The 19,904-nt window shown below is 41.7% G+C and overlaps 1 protein-coding gene across 2 annotated transcripts in view; it reads left to right on the top strand.

Moving 5' to 3' along the window:
• The first annotated feature begins 4,032 nt into the window (after positions 1–4,032).
• dph6 (diphthamine biosynthesis 6) overlaps positions 4,033–19,904 on the top strand; it is an 86,933-nt gene continuing 71,061 nt past the window's right edge. For both annotated transcript variants that reach the window (XM_014193806.3, XM_014193795.3), the window contains exons 1-3: positions 4,033–4,214; positions 4,564–4,655; positions 4,809–4,993. In XM_014193806.3, the coding sequence (XP_014049281.1) occupies positions 4,192–4,214; positions 4,564–4,655; positions 4,809–4,993 (300 nt within the window). In that variant the 5' untranslated portion in view covers positions 4,033–4,191. The remainder of the gene's footprint in view (positions 4,215–4,563; positions 4,656–4,808; positions 4,994–19,904) is intronic.

The raw sequence follows: 19,904 nt of genomic DNA, 5'->3' as shown, positions 1-19,904 counted from the left end.
CCTCAGCTTCTCATTGGTCAGGGGGATACACCAGGCTTGATCTGGAAGCTAATCACAAGCCGCTTCTGCTTTGTGTTTGTGGCCTTATGAAGAATTGGAACCCAAATTGAGTTCTGCACAAAGTCAGAATCTGGACTCTGGAATGGCTTGAGTTTAAGCAGAGCACACTTTAGGAAGGTTACTGATACACACTAACGTAAGGGGAAATGGTTATTCAAATATGTGCACCGGGAGAAGAATAGAACCTGACTCTATTCTCTTACTGTGAATGTTTGGAAATGAAGTCTGCCCCCTGAGAAAATACAATCATTTTAAACGCTTTAAAGAGTTCAGTTTCATTGCACAGCTGACCTACAACATTGTTTGTCATTCCCTTGGATATCCTTTGATATTTCTAATAAGGGTGTTATTTCTGTTTTCTAGTTACGCACATTTTTTTTGTCATTAGTCTAGTGATGATATATTATTAAAACAAAATGCAAATTGATTTGGTATCAATGTATAAATTGAATCCTAGCACTAAGGTACACATAATGTCAACATATTTCACTATTTCTAGCATCTGTGTAGTATAGGGACTGTCTATTGAAAAGAATACAAAGAGAAAGATGCGTTTATGTTCTTGCCCCTCCATGTGCAACCTTGAGTGGCCTGTCCTGGCACTTCATTTATCGGCCCGTGATTTCAGCCTTACTTTCTCATTACACCGAAAGATTTTTGTGTCCTTGTGCAAAAAAAAAAAAATGTTTGTGTAATATGTGTAAATCACTTGTCATAATTCACATGCTCTTTTAAGGAAAGGCCAATGGTTCCATTTCCTCCGCCTTGCTTCCATATTTATGCGTCTCATATTCACGTCATTACCTATGTCTTGGTTGCACGACCCATCAACACTTTTTATCCCACTCGCACCAACAAAAATGACATAAAACACTCTTTTATGCCTAAAAAACAGAACACACTTCTTTATTAATTTGTCTGGATAATAATCTACTTAATAAACTGCAGCTGATAAGTGAGATAATTTGCATTGGTCAGAGCCGATGGGCATTATTGGGAAATGACCAGAAGCAATGAAGCTGTGTGGTGAAGAATTACCAACACAATTGGAAAATTGGTGCTGATATATTTATGAGTTTACAAAACTGAAGGACAAACAGAGCTATTGGGCGGTGTCCTCTAGGAGAAAGGGCAGCTTTTCAACTGAGAAGGCTAAGAAAATACAATACCATTTTAACATAATAATACCTTGTTTATAGTGTATATTGATTACATTTGATCAAAATCTCATTCATTTATCCATTTACTCCTATCTTATTCACAATCAGAAAAAAAGTTGAAAAGCAATATTAAATCATTTCCACCCTGCATTTGCAGACTGTATTTGCATGCTAAAATCAATTGGAATGATTTTAGTAATGCAATCATTCGCCTTAACACAAGGATGATACTACCAGTGGCCTCTAGCCAATGTATGTATTTCAGTGTCTGCACCACCAGGCTATACCTACACACTCAAAAATCAAATCAAATGTATTTGTCACATACACATGGTTAGCAGATGTTAATGCAAGTGTAGCGAAATGCTTGTGCTTCTAGTTCTGACCATGCAGTAATATCTAACAAGTAATATAACCTAACAATTCCACAACAACTACCTTATACACACAAGTGTAAAGGAATGAATACGTATATGGTATGGAAGGATTTCTTTAAGGGTGAAAGGAGCACATCCTCAGGTCTGAGGCTTTGCTCCGCTTTCAAAAAGCAAAAACAGAACAAGAGAAAGGAACATAGCAAAAAGCAGTGGGTTGAGAAGATGTCTTCTTCAATTTTGTACATTCAGACAAAACCAGTTGCATTTGGCCTGCTTAGGGGCAGAAGGTGAGGGAAACACACCCCAGCAGTGCAATTATTCTACTCTGGCACAACAACAGATAGCAAAAAGAGCATCAAAAGGTTTCTTTAAGCCACAGCCTTCCCCCGGGGAAAAAAGCACAACCTGTGTGAATACCATAGCATGGATGTTTGGTTTGGGCTGTCTGTCTCTATGGCTACACGTTTATGGGGCGAGCGGGTGAGGGGTTTTATTTTCTGGACTTGTCTTGGGCTATACCCCTTTCAACCTATTTGTGGAATTTTTTAAATAGGCTAATAACTAATAATATAATTAAGCAATACGGCCTAACAGCCCAGGGATTATTGTGAATAACACGACAGGCCTGTACTAAACAATTAACCAACTCAAAATGAATCATTTAAGTGAACATGGATGGAGGTTGTTCATTGAAACAAATCATAAAATCAAATTTCATTTGTCACATACACATGGTTAGCAGATGTTAATGCGAGTGTAGTGAAATGCTTGTGCTTCTAGTTCCAACAGTGCAGTAATATCTGACAAGTAATCTAACAATTCCCCAACAACTACCTAATACACACAAATCTAAAGGGGTGAATGAGAATATGTACATGTAAGTATATGGATGAGCGATGGCTGAGCGGCAATAGGCAAGGTGCAATAGATGGTATAAGGTACAGTATATACATGTGATATGAGTAATGTAAGATATGTAAACATTATTAAAGTGGCATTATTTAGAGTGGCATTGTATAACGTTACTAGTGATCCATTTATTAAAGTGGCCAGTGATTGGGTCTCAATGTAGGCAGCAGCCTCTCTGAGTTAGTGATTGCTGTTGAGCAGTCTGATGGCCTTGAGATAGAAGCTGTTCTTCAGTCTCTCAGTCCCAGCTCTGATGAACCTGTACTGACCTCACCTTCTGGATGGTAGCAGTGTGAACAGGCAGTGGCTCAGGTGGTTGATGTCCTTGATGATCTTTTTGGCCTTCCTGTGACATCGGGTGCTGTAGGTGTCATGGAGGGCAGGTAGTTTGCCCCCAGTGATGCCTTGTGCAGACCACACCACCTGCTGGAGAGCCTTTTTATTTTTTTTAACTTTTATTTAACTAGGTAAGTCAGTTAAGAACAAATTCTTATTTTCAATGACGGCCTTGGAACAGTGGGTTAACTGCCTTATTCAGGGGCAGAACGACAGATTTTCACCTTGTCAGCTCGGGGATTCAATCTTGCAACCTTTCGGTTACTTGTCCAACGCTCTAACCACTAGGCTACCTGCTGCCCCTGCCGCTGTTGCACCTTCTTCACCACACTGTCTGTGTGGGTGGATCATTTCAGTTTGTCTGCGATGTGTACGCCGAGGAAGTTATTTTGAGCTTGTGTCAATTTACCAGGGGGGCAATGTATGCCAAACAAAGTCCATTGATTTAAAAGTTTAACAAACCATACCACTCTATGCACAAGGACTACACAGAACATTTTACAAAAATACATTTATTTGAAGAGCAGTGCAGACGCAAAATTTGGTAACAGAATGATGGAACCAACAGCACAAACCATCATACAAGCTTTGCGTCTGCTCTGTACTTCAAGGAAATGTGTTTTCGTAAAAGGTTCTGTGTAAATTGTTAAAGGTAGTCCTTGTGCCTAGAGTTGTATGGTTTGTTAAACTTTTAAATCAACTGAAATTTATTGGCATACATTTTAAAGTGAACAATGTGAATATCAGCGTAATTCTGTTACTGTGGAATTGTGCAGTGAGGAAAACTGAAGGGGTCATTAACTAATTCAGCCAAAGAGTTTGGGATGGCCGTCTTTGGTTGACTTTCTCATCACAACACATGCACAATCAGCATCTCCACATTTGGTTGATCACCAAACAGTCCTACAGAAAACTATCAACTGCGAATCTATTAATTATATTGTAGTATAACATGTTAGCAGCTCATATGTAGACCTTCAGGACTGTAGAAACTTGCACCCACGACATATATATATATATATATATGTTATTGATATTCATTAGGAGTATCAATAACATTGGTACTCTATCATAGAGGAATAAGACATCTATAAATAACATTACCGAGCAAAGTGTTCATTGTAATAAATGTTTCATTTTAAATCAGGCATCCCACAGGACAGCTTCATTCATAAAGGTCCTTTCAACCAGGAAGTGCTTGCTCACATGAGTTTTTGTGTACATGTCGAACTGCTGCTGTGACTGGTTGCTATGCTGTACACATATTCAGAGTAAACGAAACATAGATAACATTATCCGATTATGCATTTAGTAACTGTTTATGTCTACAGAAATATTGCATAAAGAAAATGAAAGTAGTCGCGTTGATAAGGTAAGCCTAAGTCATTGCTGTCACAGCTCCTGTTCTATCCACGTTTTCTAGCTAGCTATCTGAGAAGGATGTGTTGCTTGCTAACTAGGTAGATATATCCTGTACTTTGTTAGTTAGTTTAAGATGAAGTGTGGGAGAAATAGCATGCATCGTTATTCGTTACAGAAATAAAGGTTCATAACATTCTGAATACATGCAAGTAAGAGGAACTTGCATTTCATTATAGAACTCTAAAGGAAATCACCCTAACATTTGTATGTTTCTGATCATAGTGACAGTGATACGGCTATTTACATAGTTGCACCTTCATGTAGTGAATGCATTAATCCCTCTGACTGTATTGTTGCAGTGGAGGTAAAGACAGCTGTTTTAACATGATGAAATGTGTTGCTGCTGGACACCAGATAGTAGCGCTGGCCAACCTGCGTCCTGCTAACAAGGGTGAGATGTCTACCTGTTTTTCCTCCTGTATGTGTGGGTACTTAAAACAAAATTAAAATATTGGTCAATGTTTCCCCTAAGAGATGTGCCTTGCCAAAGTGGAACAGTAATACTGTAAATGAATGAACTTCTGTTATCCATCCCCTGTGTTAGATGAGTTGGACAGCTACATGTATCAGACGGTGGGGCACCAGGCCATAGACCTGTATGCTGAGGCTATGGATCTGCCCCTGTACAGACGCACCATCCAGGGCTCCAGCCTGGACACTGGGAGAGACTACAGCCAGACAGAGGGAGACGAAGTGGAAGACCTCTACCACCTACTGAAGATGGTTCAGGTAAACCTCAACATGGAGGAGTGAGTGGGACATGGGGACAGATAAGAGGAGTTGTATTGCTAGTGTTTTAGCAAGATGAGGCAACAGCAAATTAGTTGGCTAAAGAGACCACACTGGTAGCCTATAAGACCAACCTATTTACTCTGCAATCAGTTCTTAGAAGTAGCTTAGTCTGTTGATATCAAGGACCCCCTTTATACAATGCCATACAGTCTCATCAGACATACTTGTGACTACACTTCAAGGTTCAGAGAGAGCTACGCTAAACTACATGACATGTGTCACAGTCTATGAGCCAACTTTCAGCCTATCATCACTCTTTAGTATAGGGAGGTTATCTGACGGTAGTGGTGTGGTGTGGTATAGGCAGGTTATCTAATGGTAGTGGTGTGGCATAGGGAGGTTATCTAACGATAGTGGTGTGGTGTGGTATAGGCAGGTTATCTAATGGTAGTGGTGTGGTATAGGGAGGTTATTTGACGGTAGTGGTGTGGTATAGGGAGGTTATCTAATGGTAGTGGTGTGGTATAGGGAGGTTATGTAATAGTAGTGGTGTGGTATAGGCAGGTTATCTAATGGTAGTGGTGTGGTATAGGGAGGTTATCTAACGGTAGTGGTGTGGTGTGGTATAGGCAGGTTATCTAATGGTAGTGGTGTGGTATAGGGAGGTTATTTGACGGTAGTGGTGTGGTATAGGGAGGTTATCTAATGGTAGTGGTGTGGTATAGGGAGGTTATTTGACGGTAGTGGTGTGGTATAGGGAGGTTATCTAATGGTAGTGGTGTGGTATAGGGAAGTTATCTAATGGTAGTGGTGTGGTATAGGGAGGTTTTCTAATGGTAGTGGTGTGGTATAGGGAGGTTATCTAATGGTAGTGGTGTGGTATAGGGAGGTTATCTAACGATAGTGGTGTGGTATAGGGAGGTTATGGAATGGTAGTGGTGTGGTATTGGGAGGTTATCTAATGGTAGTGGTGTGGTATAGGGAGGTTATCTAATGGTAGTGGTGTGGTACAGGGAGGTTATCTAATGGTAGTGGTGTGGTACAGGCAGGTTATCTAATGGTAGTGGTGTGGTATAGGGAGGTTATCTAATGGTAGTGGTGTGGTATAGGGAGGTTATGTAATGGTAGTGGTGTGGTATAGGGAGGTTATGTAATGGTAGTGGTGTGGTACAGGCAGGTTATCTAATGGTAGTGATGTGGTATAGGGAGGTTATCTAACGATAGTGGTGTGGTATAGGGAGGTTATGTAATGGTAGTGGTGTGGTACAGGCAGGTTATCTAATGGTAGTGGTGTGGTATAGGGAGGTTATCTAACGATAGTGGTGTGGTATAGGGAGGTTATGTAATGGTAGTGGTGTGGTATAGGGAGGTTTTCTAATGGTAGTGGTGTGGTATAGGGAGGTTATCTAATGGTAGTGGTGTGGTATAGGGAGGTTATCTAATGGTAGTGGTGTGGTATAGGGAGGTTATGGTTGCAAAACCCTTGTTGGCAATCACAGAGGTCAGACGTTTCTTGTCCAACTGGCCACCAGGTTTGCACACATCTCAGGAGGGATTTTGTCCCACTCCTCTTTGCAGATCTTCTCCAAGTCATTAAGGTTTCGAGGCTGAGATTTGGCAACTCGAACCTTCAGCTCCCTCCACAGATTTTCTATGGCTAGGCCACTCCAGGACCTTAATGTGCTTCTTCTTGAGCCACTCCTTTGTTGCCGTGTGTTTTGGGTCATTGTCATGCTGGAATACCCATCCACGACCCATTTTCAATGCCCTGGCTGAGGGAAGGAGGTTCTCACTCAAGATTTGATGGTACATGGCCCCGTCCATCGTCCCTTTGATGCGGTGAAATTGTCCTGTCCCCTTAGCAGAAAAACACCCCCAAAGCATAATGTTTCCACCTCCATGTTTGACGGTGGGGATGGTGTTCTTGGGGTCATAGGCAGCATTCCTCCTCCTCCAAACACGGCGAGTTGAGTTGATGCCAAAGAGCTCCATTTTGGTCTTATGTGACCACAACACTTTCACCCAGTTGTCCTCTGAATCATTCAGATGTTCATTGGCAAACTTCAGACGGGCATGTATATGTGCTTTCTTGAGCAGGGGGACCTTGCGGGCGCTGCAGGATTTCAGTCCTTCACGGCGTAGCGTGTTACCAATTGTTTTCTTGGTGACTATTGTCCCAGCTGGCTTGAGATCATTGACAAGATCCTCCCGTGTAGTTCTGGGCTGATTCCTCACCGTTCTTATGATCATTGCAACTCCACGAGGTGAGATCTTGCATGGAGTCCCAGGCCGAGGGCGATTGACAGTTCTTTTGTGTTTCTTCCATTTGCGCATAATCGCACCAACTGTTGTCACCTTCTCACCAAGCTGCTTGGTGATGGTCTTGTAGCCCATTCCAGCCTTGTGTAGGTTTACAATCTTGTCCCTGACATCCTTGGAGAGCTCTTTAGTCTTGGCCATGGTGGAGAATTTGGAATCTGATTGATTGATTGCTTCTGTGGACAGGTGTCTTTTATACAGGTAACAAGCTGAGATTAGGAGCACTCCCTTTAAGAGTGTGCTCCTAATCTCAGCTCGTTACCTGTATAAAAGACACCTGGGAGCCAGAAATCTTTCTGATTGAGAGGGGGTCAAATACTTATTTCCCTCATTAAAATGCATATCAATTTCACATTTTTGACATGCGTTTTTCTGGATTTTTTGTTGTTGTTATTCTGTCTCTCACTATTCAAATAAACCTACCATTAAAATTATAGACTGATCATTTCTTTGTCAGTGGGCAAACGTACAAAATCAGCAGGGGATCAAATACTTTTTATATAGTGTATATATAGTGTATATATATAGTGAGGGGAAAAAAGTATTTGATACATACAAACACATTAAAAGGCTAAAGTTTGGACACATCTACTTGTTCAAGGGTTTTTCTTTTGTTTTGACTATTTTCTACATTGTAGAATAGTAGTGAAGACATCAAAACTATGAAATAACGCGTATGAAATAACGCATATGGAATCATGTAGTAACCCAAAAAAAAATAACAAATCAAAATGTGTTCCATATTTGAGATTCTTCAAAGTAGCCACCCTTTGCCTTGATCATAGCTTTGCACACTCTTGGCATTCTCTCAACCAGCTTCACCTGGAATGCTTTTTCAACCGTCTTGAAGGAGTTCCCACATATGCTGAGCATAAGACACCCCTGTTTTTTAATACTTTTCAATATGTCACTTTGCGAGGATAATTGCTCTGAGCCTTTTTCCCCCAAAAAATATAAGTTGGAGAACACATTGGGAGGGATCTTAGACCATTCCTCCATTCAGAATCCTTCTAGATCCTTAATATCCTTTGTTTGCGCTTATGGACTGCGCTCTTCATTTGAAACCACAAGTTTTCAATGGGTTTCAAGTCCGGAGACTGAGATGGTCTTTGCAAAATGTTGATTTTGTGGCCAATTAACCATTTCTTTGTGGATTTTGATTTGTGCTTGGGGTTATTGTCTTGTTGGAAGTTCCACTTGTGACCAATTTTCAACCTCCTGACAGAGGCAACCAGGTTTTTGGCAGAAATATCCTGGTACTGGCCTGGGTAAAGTTCATGATGCCGTTGACCTTAACAAGGGCCCCAGGACCAGTGGAATCAAAATAGCACCATAACATCAAAGATCCACCATAGTTTTCAGTAGGTATGGGGGTTATTTTCCATTTATGCATTCATTTCGACGTCAAACCCACCACTGGTGTGCTTGACCAAAGAGCTCTATTTTCTCTCTCGTTCTATCTCAGTGTCATTATTCTCACAAGGGGAGGGTGCTAGACTATTAAAAAAAAGGGGTGTTAGTCATTTTGACCCCTATCTGTTTGCATTTATTTTATTAATTGTTCAACAAAATCTCTTTCTCTGAGCAATTTTAGAAAATAATATATATACATTATTTTATTTTTTTAATGAGCGTACAATATTGGTCAGTATTTGCATTATTTATTTTATTCAGTCTTTTTTGCTCATCTTTATCAAACAAGGGTGTCAATAATTATGGACCCCACTGTATGTGTCATCGTCTTTACACCCCTCACCCTACTCTTTACACCCCTCACCCTACAAATTACACCCCTCACCCTACCCTGTCCCTGGTCTGTGATGGCTGGCTCTGTGATTGCTAGGTTTTGCTCATTTTCCATTTCCAGGGCAGGGCTGACGTGACCCCGTCCCTTGTTAGGGCCAAAGGCCAGGCCAGCAGGGCCCAGCAGACAGACAGTCCTCACTGTGTTTACCTCTCTCACAGTAGACCGTGGAGGGCACAGACCTGCAACCTAGAGCACAACCAATATATTGGTTCACCGATATTATTGGCTGATATTGGCCTTTTACAGATATATTGGTACCGGATGATAATTCAATAAATAATATGAAAAAAGGGAATTACATGCTGATCTGAACACTTGTGGTCATTCTCTTTGTGTCATTATTGTCACAAAGTATGAAATCAACATTTGAAGCATAGTTATTGTTCAATTGCTCTTCTGGATGGCAATTTATTAGAATTCAGTTTGGAAAAATAACACTTTTTCATTTCCTTGCTGTAAACAGTATATCGGCAGATACAGTGCCATGAAAAATTATTCTTCACATTCTTCACATTTTATTGTGTTACAAAGTGGGATTAAAATGGATTTAATTGTAAAAATACACAAAAAGCTCTGATGTCAAAGTGGAAGATTTTGACAAATAAAAAATTCATAACTAGAATATAGTTGTTGCATAAGTATTCAGCCCCTTTGTTTATGCAAACATAAATTAGTTCAGGAGTAAAATCTGGCATAATAAATCACATAATAAATGACATGTACTCACTGTGTGTGAAATAATACGTGTTGACATGATTTTTGAACATCTGTAAGGTCCCTCAGTCAAGTATTGAATTTCAAGCACAGATTTAACTACAAAGACCAGTGAGCTTTTTGAAAGCCTCATAAAGAAGGGCAGTGATTGGTAGATGGGTAACAATAACAAATCCGACATTTGAGTATCTCTTTAAGCATGGTCAAGTTAATAATTATGCTGTGGATTATATATTAAATCACCCAAACACATGAAAGATACAGTCGACCTTCTGAACTGAGCTGCAGGACAGGAATGAAACTGCGCAGGCATGTTACCATAAGGCAATTGGTGATTTTCAAAACAGCTACAGAGTCTGTGATGGTTGAAAACTGAGGATGGATCAACAACATTGTAGTGACTCCACAATAATGACCTACATGACAGAGTGAAAAGAAGAATAGAAAGATACAGAATTTGCAAGGCGCTGTATATCGGTATCGTTAAGTTTTGTCCTTAAGTAAAGAGCTATAATCACTCTCCATGCAACTTTTCTCAGAAATATGTTTTCTAATTGTGGTGGTTTGTTATCGCAACCTATTATGAGAATTACATTGAGATCAGATACGTTTGTTTAGTTAGTGAATTTTCTGTCTCCAGCCGATATTTTTTAAGTATCTCACTTGTACCTTTTTATGTCAGTTATGGGTTCAGTGAAAATACAATCACTTCCTCTTGAATATCCAGTTGATTCAAAGGTGTGTTTTTTATTCACCTTAGGTTTAGTGCTGAGTTTGATTGTGTTGCAGCGAAGAGGAGTCCGATAATTATCTGTTAAATCACCCTCACAGGAAAAGAGCAGTTTTAGCATAAAAAATGTGTTCTGTTTTGGAAGTGTGATATTTTGAAAGATTCATCCTAGCAGTTTGAATTAATTAGATGTTATTAAAATCTATTTGACAAATGACACTTGAACATAGATGAAAGCATATTTTTTTTTAGAAGCTGTGATGAATCTGAGTAAATCTGTTTTTCTTCCTCCCTCTTCTCTTTAAATCCTTGAAGTTCCACAACTCTGCTCATAACATGAGCCAACAGTGCCACCTATGGACCAATCCCATGCGTTGCCTAACCAAACCAAACTCACAACTCCCTTCGGTCTCTCACATGGGATAATTTTCAGTGGAAACATTGTCAATGGAAGAAAAATGCCCAATTATGATATCCCCCCCAATCCCAACAGTGGTGATAATCGCAGAGTGACAATGTGCCCTCTTGCCTTGCCCCCCCCCCCCCCCCCATGCGCGTCTGTGTATGGTCCGCTCTCTGTGAAGTGTGTAACCTGATAGACACGCGAGCCATAACATACCCCGGCCCATCCTGCCATGGCTTTGATCTTTGAACCTGGCCTTTGAGGAGGAAAAATAACTGTCTTCTCAGAGGCAGAGGGGATCTTTCACTCCGTCCTCAGCGTGTGTGTATGTGTGTGTGTGCTGATTATAAAGCTGTCTGATGCCCACAGATCTGATGGCTCCTTTTCCCCTGCCCTGCCTAGCATATGTCTCATAAATCAGACCTCCGATTGAATGTCAGCATGTCACTCTCTATCTTATATCTCACCGTGAGGGGTTCAGTGTTTTGAGAGAAAATGGTTTGGATGTCAAAATGTCTGTTCAGTTTAGAACTAAACATTTAAAATCCATAACTTGTATAATGCATGGATGATGTTTCCATACCTTTTTCTGTGATATTCTTGTCCAGTAAATGGATGGAGCATACAGCATTAATAACATACAATCAGGTGAAGTTATGATTCTTCTCTATTCATTTCTGTAACCAGAGCTGTTGCCCTGGCCTCACCTTCGCCTGTCCTCCTGTCCTGTACATCAATACTGTACATGCTGTGGAGGGCGGTTGGCTTGGCCATGCTGCCGTGATTAAGATCAACAGTGTCAGCCACCCCTGGCTGAAACGCCTTCCCCCCCCTCCACCCCCACCCCCTCCCTGCAGGCCTGGGGAAAGGTTCATATTAGTCATCTCACATCCCTCAAGTTCTTCATCCCCTCTTTTCTGCTCTGACACACTGGCTCTTTATGCCTGGTGACACTGTGCGAGAGGACAGGAGAGGAGGAGGAGAGGGAGGGAGGCAGGGAGAGTGTCCCTTGAAGGATAGGTCAGAGGCCCTAGGTTACATAATAGCATGTTTCTATCTTCATCTTCCACACATGGTGCTATAAGCATTAGCTTCTATCTCTAACATCCTGGCTTGTTCAAACTTCTCATACTGCACTCTGCACAGGAAAGAATACTATTTTCCCTCAATCCCCTTGCAACTAGATCATTTCTTTGCAAAAAAATAAGTATATATATATATATATATATATATATATATATATATATATATATATATATATTTGTTATTATATAAATGAAAAGGGTGTTACTCTATCTCTGTTTTTTATGTTAGTTCTCTTGACAGCACTTTTAAAGCATAATTGGTATCTCTCCACTAGTATGTTAAGGAAACAAAAACTTGAAGAACTTGGATAGAAATAGAAAGATGTCAACTGCAGTTCAATGACCCTGCGACCTCTGAACTAATCAGTGAAAACAAAAGGTGCCAGCTCATTAGGCTGATGGGGAACAATAGACGATATTAATACCTAGGCTTTTCATTATGAACCGTCTAATTAGCAGCAACATTTCTGTCACATTCCTGCCCTGGCTCTGTGGAGGATGGAAATGTTACATTCAGATCTTATTTCCTGCCATGTAATTAATCAGCCTTTTCAGGAACACAATGCTTTCAAACATGGTTATTACTGAGTGATAGCCTATCCCAGGGCGGTGTAGGCTACTTTTTTTCTTCCCTTTTTATCAAGCCAAATGCTCAAGATGTCACGGAAAAATACTGGAGAGCGCCAGGCTCCAGTCCCCTTTGGCCTTTGTAGATGTTCAAACATTCCCTTCTGTTGGTGCGTGTTAAAACATCACATTTTTTGCGAGATAATCCCTGTGTTAAACACACAGACACACTCCCCATCCCAGCGTCACCCTCCACCCTCCACTCCATTATCGACAGCAGCCGACTGGGCTGGGGCCCTCCGAGATTGGAGAGGGGGAGTCGACCGTCCGTCCACAAGTCCAAACATTATTTTTCTCTGTTTTACTCTCTCTCTCTCTCTCTCTCTCTCTCTCTCTCCTTTTTCTCTTCATATCTGGATTCTATTGTGTTGTCGTCATAGCCTTTTTAGAAGCCTGGTGTTGCGTTGCTGCAGGTGCCGTAGTGGAGAGGTCCTGCTGTGAGGTGTAGAAAGGAGGAGAGAAGGAGGAGCGGAAAGAAGAATAGAACAGGCAGAAGAGTCTGGTGTTGAACTTGGAGCCCTGTGTTATCGATTAGGGGGCCAAAGTGTTAGGAGTCAGTCGCTACAAAGCACAGCGGTGTGTTGTGAGGGTAGAAAATCAAACACATCCCTACACCCTTACCAGCACAGTGGCATGTTAGGCACATGGGGGCTAAAAGAAAATTGATTTCTTTAAAAAGCTGCTTAATGCATAAATCACGAGCGGTGAGGTCATAGAGAGGCTTTATGAGATAGGATCAATAAGAAGACTAATGTGAGCGTCTTGTACCTGTGATGTGGGGCAAAGATGCATTTTTTTCCCCTTTCTCAGAGGTATAATTAGCGGTGTGGCATTAACAATGGATAATGTTCTTCAAAAGTTAATTGATATATCCCAATTAGTTACATGTGTTTTTCAGGACATGTGTGTAGTCTAGCTTGTCTCATGTTCTTCTAATGAGGCTAGTAGCATTGCCTAGATTCCTGTTAAACTAGAGTACAGCCAGGCACTCACTGCCTCGGTCTCCTTCTAGCTGTGACAGCCCATTGTTATCTTTTCCTTTGGTCTGAGACTGACTGCTGACTGGAACAGTGACAGTCAGTGGGGTGAGATTGCGGGTTGTTTTGCACACGAGGAAGGATAGCATTACCGTTGAGATAATGGCCGTCTGTATTGTTCTCGCCCCTGTGTGGAAGTGGCGGGGCAGGATCTATTAGAACCAGGCACATTTCCCTCAGACCCAACCGACATAGCTAACGGAACAGTCAGACCCACACAAACATTAGATAAAGAGCCTAGCCTGAAGCCTTTGTAATTTGTTTGTATTTTTCTGCTTAATGTACTTTGCTCAATCTTGTTTAGTGATGATGGAAACAGATAGCCTTATCTTGGCTTGCCAAGGGCAGGAGCTGCTAAGGCTGGTTGGGTGAACATTGTTCCAAATGGAGGATTTTCCCCCCTGGCCACAGAGATGGATTGTAGACATAGCTCAGAGTTATTTGCATCAGATTGCTCAGGACTAGGCTAATATTTTCTTTTGGGCACTCTGTTTAAGAGTGGATGTTACACTTACTTTCATGGATAGTGTGTGTGTAGACTATGTGAGTCACTCGCACATGGTGTTCTGAGTTGTTTGATTGGTTAAACCACCAGGGAGTCTGAGAGTTGATCATTTTGTGTTGTTTTTTTCTCCTACCCGTTTTCCACTGAGACCCACTAATAAGAGAAGAGTTAATCACCCTCGTGAAAAGTAATGTGCCATGAGCATAAATCACACCCGCATTGCTTCATTATCAGTTTTCAGCCATTTCAACGATTTGACGAGAGATCTGGCTAAATAATAAAAAGTCATTGGAACAGAGACCGTCCGTCTAAAAACAACAGCCGTTTCAGACAGATACAAAAACACTCAGAGGCTCCTTAGCCCAGAGTACCCAGAGTGCACCCTGTTGTGAAGAAGTCATTCACCTTTTAATAGCTAGCTGCCTGTCGTCGGTCAGGCCCAAAAGTGTCTCAGTCTGCCTTTCCCTCCTCCCTCCCTCTTGTCTGACCGACCCGATGGCTGAGGGATAGCTCTTAGTCAGTCAAATCCCACCAACCATCTCCTCGAAAATTAAGCAGACTTTGACTTTTATGTTTTGTTTTGCAAAGCATTCCCTGAAAGAAATATTTGTGGCAGCCCCCGTGCCTCCTGCAGTTAAAGCCATAACCAGCAGAAGAAAAACACTGTCTGGAGTCTGGAGTGTGTAAAATCTGCATCACAGCCATATTTTCCCCCTCTCTCTCTGAAGAGGGATGGGGCTGGGAGACTACCACGATGTCTGAGGCCCAGAACGTGAAGGGAGGACGAGTGTTTGGTTGTATCCTGACTGAGTTTTTCCCCAGTTGACAACCTCAGCAGGAAAGCATTTGCATCTTGGAGAGGAGCCGGACGGAGAGGAGCACGTGAAGGCTTGTTGTTGAGTGACACCGGTTGCCATGGTGCGTTATGATTCCTTATGAACCCTCCTGCAATCTCGCTGGCTGGAAGCTTCCCAGATATCCGTCTTGGTGTCTCAGACAGTCCCACCTCAGCCAACTGAGAATGTTTCAGTGACAGAGGAAGGATTAAGGTTTGTTTTATGCCCTACGGAAAAGGAGAGTCACGTCAGGCATTTGTTTATCAGGGCATGTTGTTCTGATTCTTTCTGGAGGGATGCAGATGGAGATGCAGGCTGTCTGGAACTGGTTGCAACATATCCTGTGTTGACCTGAAAATTCTCCATTTTGATCTCTTATTCTTGAATTGCAAGGATTCATAAAAAAAGAGTTGATAAACCCCTATACCTTTTCCCACTGCTTGCTTCCCAGCGTTTAGTTAGTTTTCCATGCATGTTGATATGGAAACCCTTCTTGGCCCTGTTTGCTGCTGAATCCAAGGCTTTGTGCTTGGTTTGGCTCAGGCTCTCTGCCTGCCTGCCTGCCTGGCTGTCTGACGTCTGGGCCTCTGTTTACGTAACTATATATATTTAAGAGGAAACTCGTGAAACGTTAATCTCTCTACTTTTTAACCCTGATGAAGTTCTACGTTTTCCAGCTGTGCGGTGTGGCATATTTATGCACCGGCCCTATCGGTGAACACAGCTCTGTCACTGTTAATGAATCACAGCACTGCGAGTGTGTGTGTGTGTGTGTGTGTGCGCGCGCACTGCAGGCTAGAAGACTCAACAGTAACAAGCTGAAATGGCCCCCCAAAAAAGCTCTCCCCGGTCTACAAACACCTCAGTGTGAATGTGTTGAAAGTGAAGTGTTGCGTCTTCTTTTCCTCCAGAATCCAGCCCAGAACAGTCTGGTCATCGCTCTGAGGCTGATAGGCGTCACTCATCGTGGTGACAGTGACGAGACAATGGACGATGTCATATCCCTCTATTCAGACCACACCTGGCATTAGAGGCCTCTCTGAGGACCATAGTTCCCCTCTTATGAAACTCACTGACTCACTCTGTCCCGCATCATCCCTGGGACTCGTCTGGACCGTGTACAAGGCCGGCTATATGAACATATAGTTTTTTTTCATCCGTTCTTTTCTTTACTGTTGAGGAATGACGCATGGTGAGTCATGGAGGGAACACAACCGTGAACATAAAGGAAGGGCCTGTCTGTCAACAGCTGCTTCTAACAGCCAGCTTCTCCAATTTACAGAAGTGAACATCTCAGAGTCTGGAACCACTAAAAAAGTTTTAGTCTGAGTATGTTTTACAAAGATATTCACAAAGACAGCATTCCCTATGGATAGCTTTTTAGTTATTATTGTTTTCTTGGCCCACATTTGAGATGATGAACCTCACCACCACACATATTTTGGTTGTTAGTATTTGTGCCAATTTTCTTGTTGGTATACCATAATATACACTTATTTTGGTCAAGAGTGTAGTCTTCCATGCCCATATTGTTTCAGGTTTTAATGTCACATGCACTAGTACAGTTAAATGCCTTTCTTGCCAGCTCTAACCCCAACAATGCAGTGATCAATAGCGTAATACTAAAAATAACAAGGTAGAACAAAAACACAAAATATATAAACATAAGAACATGATAAAGTAAATAAGCACCACCGATAAATCCACGATAATTGAGAATTTCAATAAGCATTTTTCTATGGCTGGCCATGCATTCCACCTGGCCACCCCTACCCTGGTCAACAGCCCTGCACCCCCCACAGAAACTTGCCCATGCCTCCCCCATTTCTCCTTCACCCAAATCCAGATAGCTGATGCTCTGAAAGAACTGCAAAATCTGGACCCCTACAAATCAGCAGGACTAGACAATCTGGACCCTCTCTTTCTAAAATTATCAGCCGAAATTGTTGCAACCCCTATTACTAGTCTGTTCAACCTCTCTTTCATATCGTCTGAGATCCCCAAAGATTGGAAAGCTGATGCTCTTCAAAGGAGGAGACACTCTAGACTAGAGGTCGACCGATTATGGTTTTTCACCGCCGATACCGATTATTGGGGGCCAAAAAAGCCAATGCCGATTAATCGGCCGATTTAAAAAAATAAATAAAAATGTACACATTTTTTTTCTTTATTTGTAATAATGACAATTACAACAATAATGAATGAACACTTATTTTAACTTAATATAATACATAAATACTATCAATTTAGCCTCAAATAAATAATGAAACATGTTCAATTTGGTTTAAATAATGCAAAAACAAAGTGTTGGAGAAGAAAGTAAAAGTGCCATGTAAAAAAGCTTACGTTTAAGTTCCTTGCTCAGAACATGAGAACATATGAAAGCTGGTGGTTCCTTTTAACATGAGTCTTCAATATTCCCAGGTAAGAAGTTTTAGGTTGTAGCTATTATAGGACTATTTCTCTCTATACGATTTGTATTTCATATACCTTTGACTATTGGATGTTCTTATAGGCACTTTAGTATTGCCAGTGTAACAGTATAGCTTCCGTCCCTCTCCTCGCTCCTACCTGGGCTCAAACCAGGAACACAACAACAACAGCCACCCTCGAAGCAGCCTACCATCGCTCAGTCAGACTGCTCTATCAAATATCAAATCATAGACTTAATAATAACATAATAACACACAGAAATACGAGCCTTAGGTCATTAATATGGTCGAATCCGGAAACTATCATCTCGAAAACAAAACGTTTATTTTTTCGGTGAAATACGGAACCGTTACGTATTTTATCTAACGGGTGGCGTCCCTAAGTCTAAATATTCCTGTTACATTGCACAATCTTCAATGTTATGTCATAATTACGTAAAATTCTGGCAAATTAGTTCGCAACGAGCCAGGCGGCCCAAACTGTTGCATATACCCTGACTCTGCGTGCAATGAATGCAAGAGAAGTGACACAATTTCACCTGGTTAATATTGCCTGCTAACCTGGATTTCTTTTAGCTAAATATGCAGGTTTAAAAAATGTATACTTCTGTGTATTGATTTTAAGAAAGGCATTGATGTTTATGGTTAGGTACAGTCGTGCAACGAGTGTGCTTTTTTCGCAAATGCGCTTTTGTTAAATCATCCCCCGTTTGGCAAAGTTGGCTGTCTTTGTTAGGAAGAAATAGTATTCACACCGTTTGCAACGAGCCAGGCGGCCCAAACTGCTGCATATACCCTGACTCTGTTGCAGAGGTGACACATTTTCCCAAGTTAAAAGAAATTAATGTTAGCAGGCAATATGAAATAAATATGCAGGTTTAAAAATATATACTTGTGTATTGATTTTAAGAAAGACATTGATGTTTATGGTTAGGTACACGTCGGAGCAAAGACAGTCCTTTTTCGCGAATGCGCACCACATCGATTATATGCAACGCAGGACAGGCTAGATAAACTAGTAATATCATCAACCATGTGTAGTTAACTAGTGATTATGATTGATTGATTGTTTTTTATAAGATAAGTTTAATGCTAGCTAGCACCTTACCTTGGCTTCTTACTGCATTCGCGTAACAGGCAGGCTCCTCATGGAGTGCAATGTAAAGCAGGTGGTTAGAGCGTTGGACTAGTTAACCGTAAGGTTGCAAGATTGAATCCCCAAGCTGACAAGGTAAAAATCTGTCGTTCTGCCCCTGAACAAGGCAGTTAACCCACCGTTCCTATGAAAACTTGAAATCGGCCCTAATTAATCGGCCATTCCGATTAATCGGTCGACCTCTACTCTAGACCCAAACTGCTACAGACCTATATCTATCCTACCCTGCCTTTCTAAGGTCTTCGAAAGCCATGTTAACAAACAGATCACCGACCATTTCGAATCCCACCGTACCTTCTCCGCTATGCAATCTGGTTTCCGAGCAGGTCATGGTTGCAGCTCAGCCACGCTCAATGTCCTAAACGATATCATAACCTCCATCGATAAGAAAATACTGTGCAGCTGTATTCATAGACCTGGCCAAGGCTTTTGACTCTGTCAATCACCACATTCTTATCGGCAGACTCAACAGCCTTGGTTTCTCAAATGACTGCCTCGTCTGGTTCACCAACAACTTCTCAGACAGACTTCAGTGTGTCAAATCGGAGGGCCTGTTGTCCGGACCTCTGCCAGTCTCTATGCAGGTGCCACAGGGTTCAATTCTCGGGCCGTCTCTTTTCTCTGTATACATCAATGATGTCGCTCTTGCTGCTGGTGATTCTCTGATCCACCTCTACGCAGACGATACCATTCTGTATTCTTCTGGCCCTTCTTTGGACACTGTGTTAACTAACCTCCAGACGAGCTTCAATGCCGTACAACTCTCCTTCCGTGGCCTCCAACTGCTCTTAAACGCAAGTGAAACTAAATGTATGCCCTTCAACCGATCGCTACCAGCACCTGCCCGCCCGTCCAGCATCACTACTCTGGACGGTTCTGACTTAGAATATGTGGACATCTACAAATACCTAAACTCTCCTTCCAGACTCACATTAAGTATCTCCAATCCAAAATTAAATCTAGAATCGGCTTCCTATTTCGCAACAAAGCATCCTTCACTCGTGCTGCCAAACATACCCTCGTAAAACTGACTATCCTACCGATCCTTGACTTCGGCGATGTCATTTACAAAATAGCCTCCAACACTCTACTCACCAAATTGGATGCAGTCTATCACAGTGCCATCCATTTTGTGACCAAAGCCCCATATACTACCCACCACTGCGACCTGTATGCTCTCGTTGGCTATCACTCCAGTGTTTAATTGCTAAATTGTAATTATTTAGCCACGATGGCCTATTTATTGCCTTACCTCCC

This window comes from Salmo salar, chromosome 01 (genome assembly GCF_965601325.2).
Source record: "Salmo salar chromosome 01, fSalSal1, whole genome shotgun sequence".
Classification (NCBI taxonomy): domain Eukaryota; kingdom Metazoa; phylum Chordata; class Actinopteri; order Salmoniformes; family Salmonidae; genus Salmo; species Salmo salar.
The sequence above is the reverse complement of the archived record's forward strand: the minus strand, read 5'-3'. Positions and strand labels throughout refer to the sequence as shown.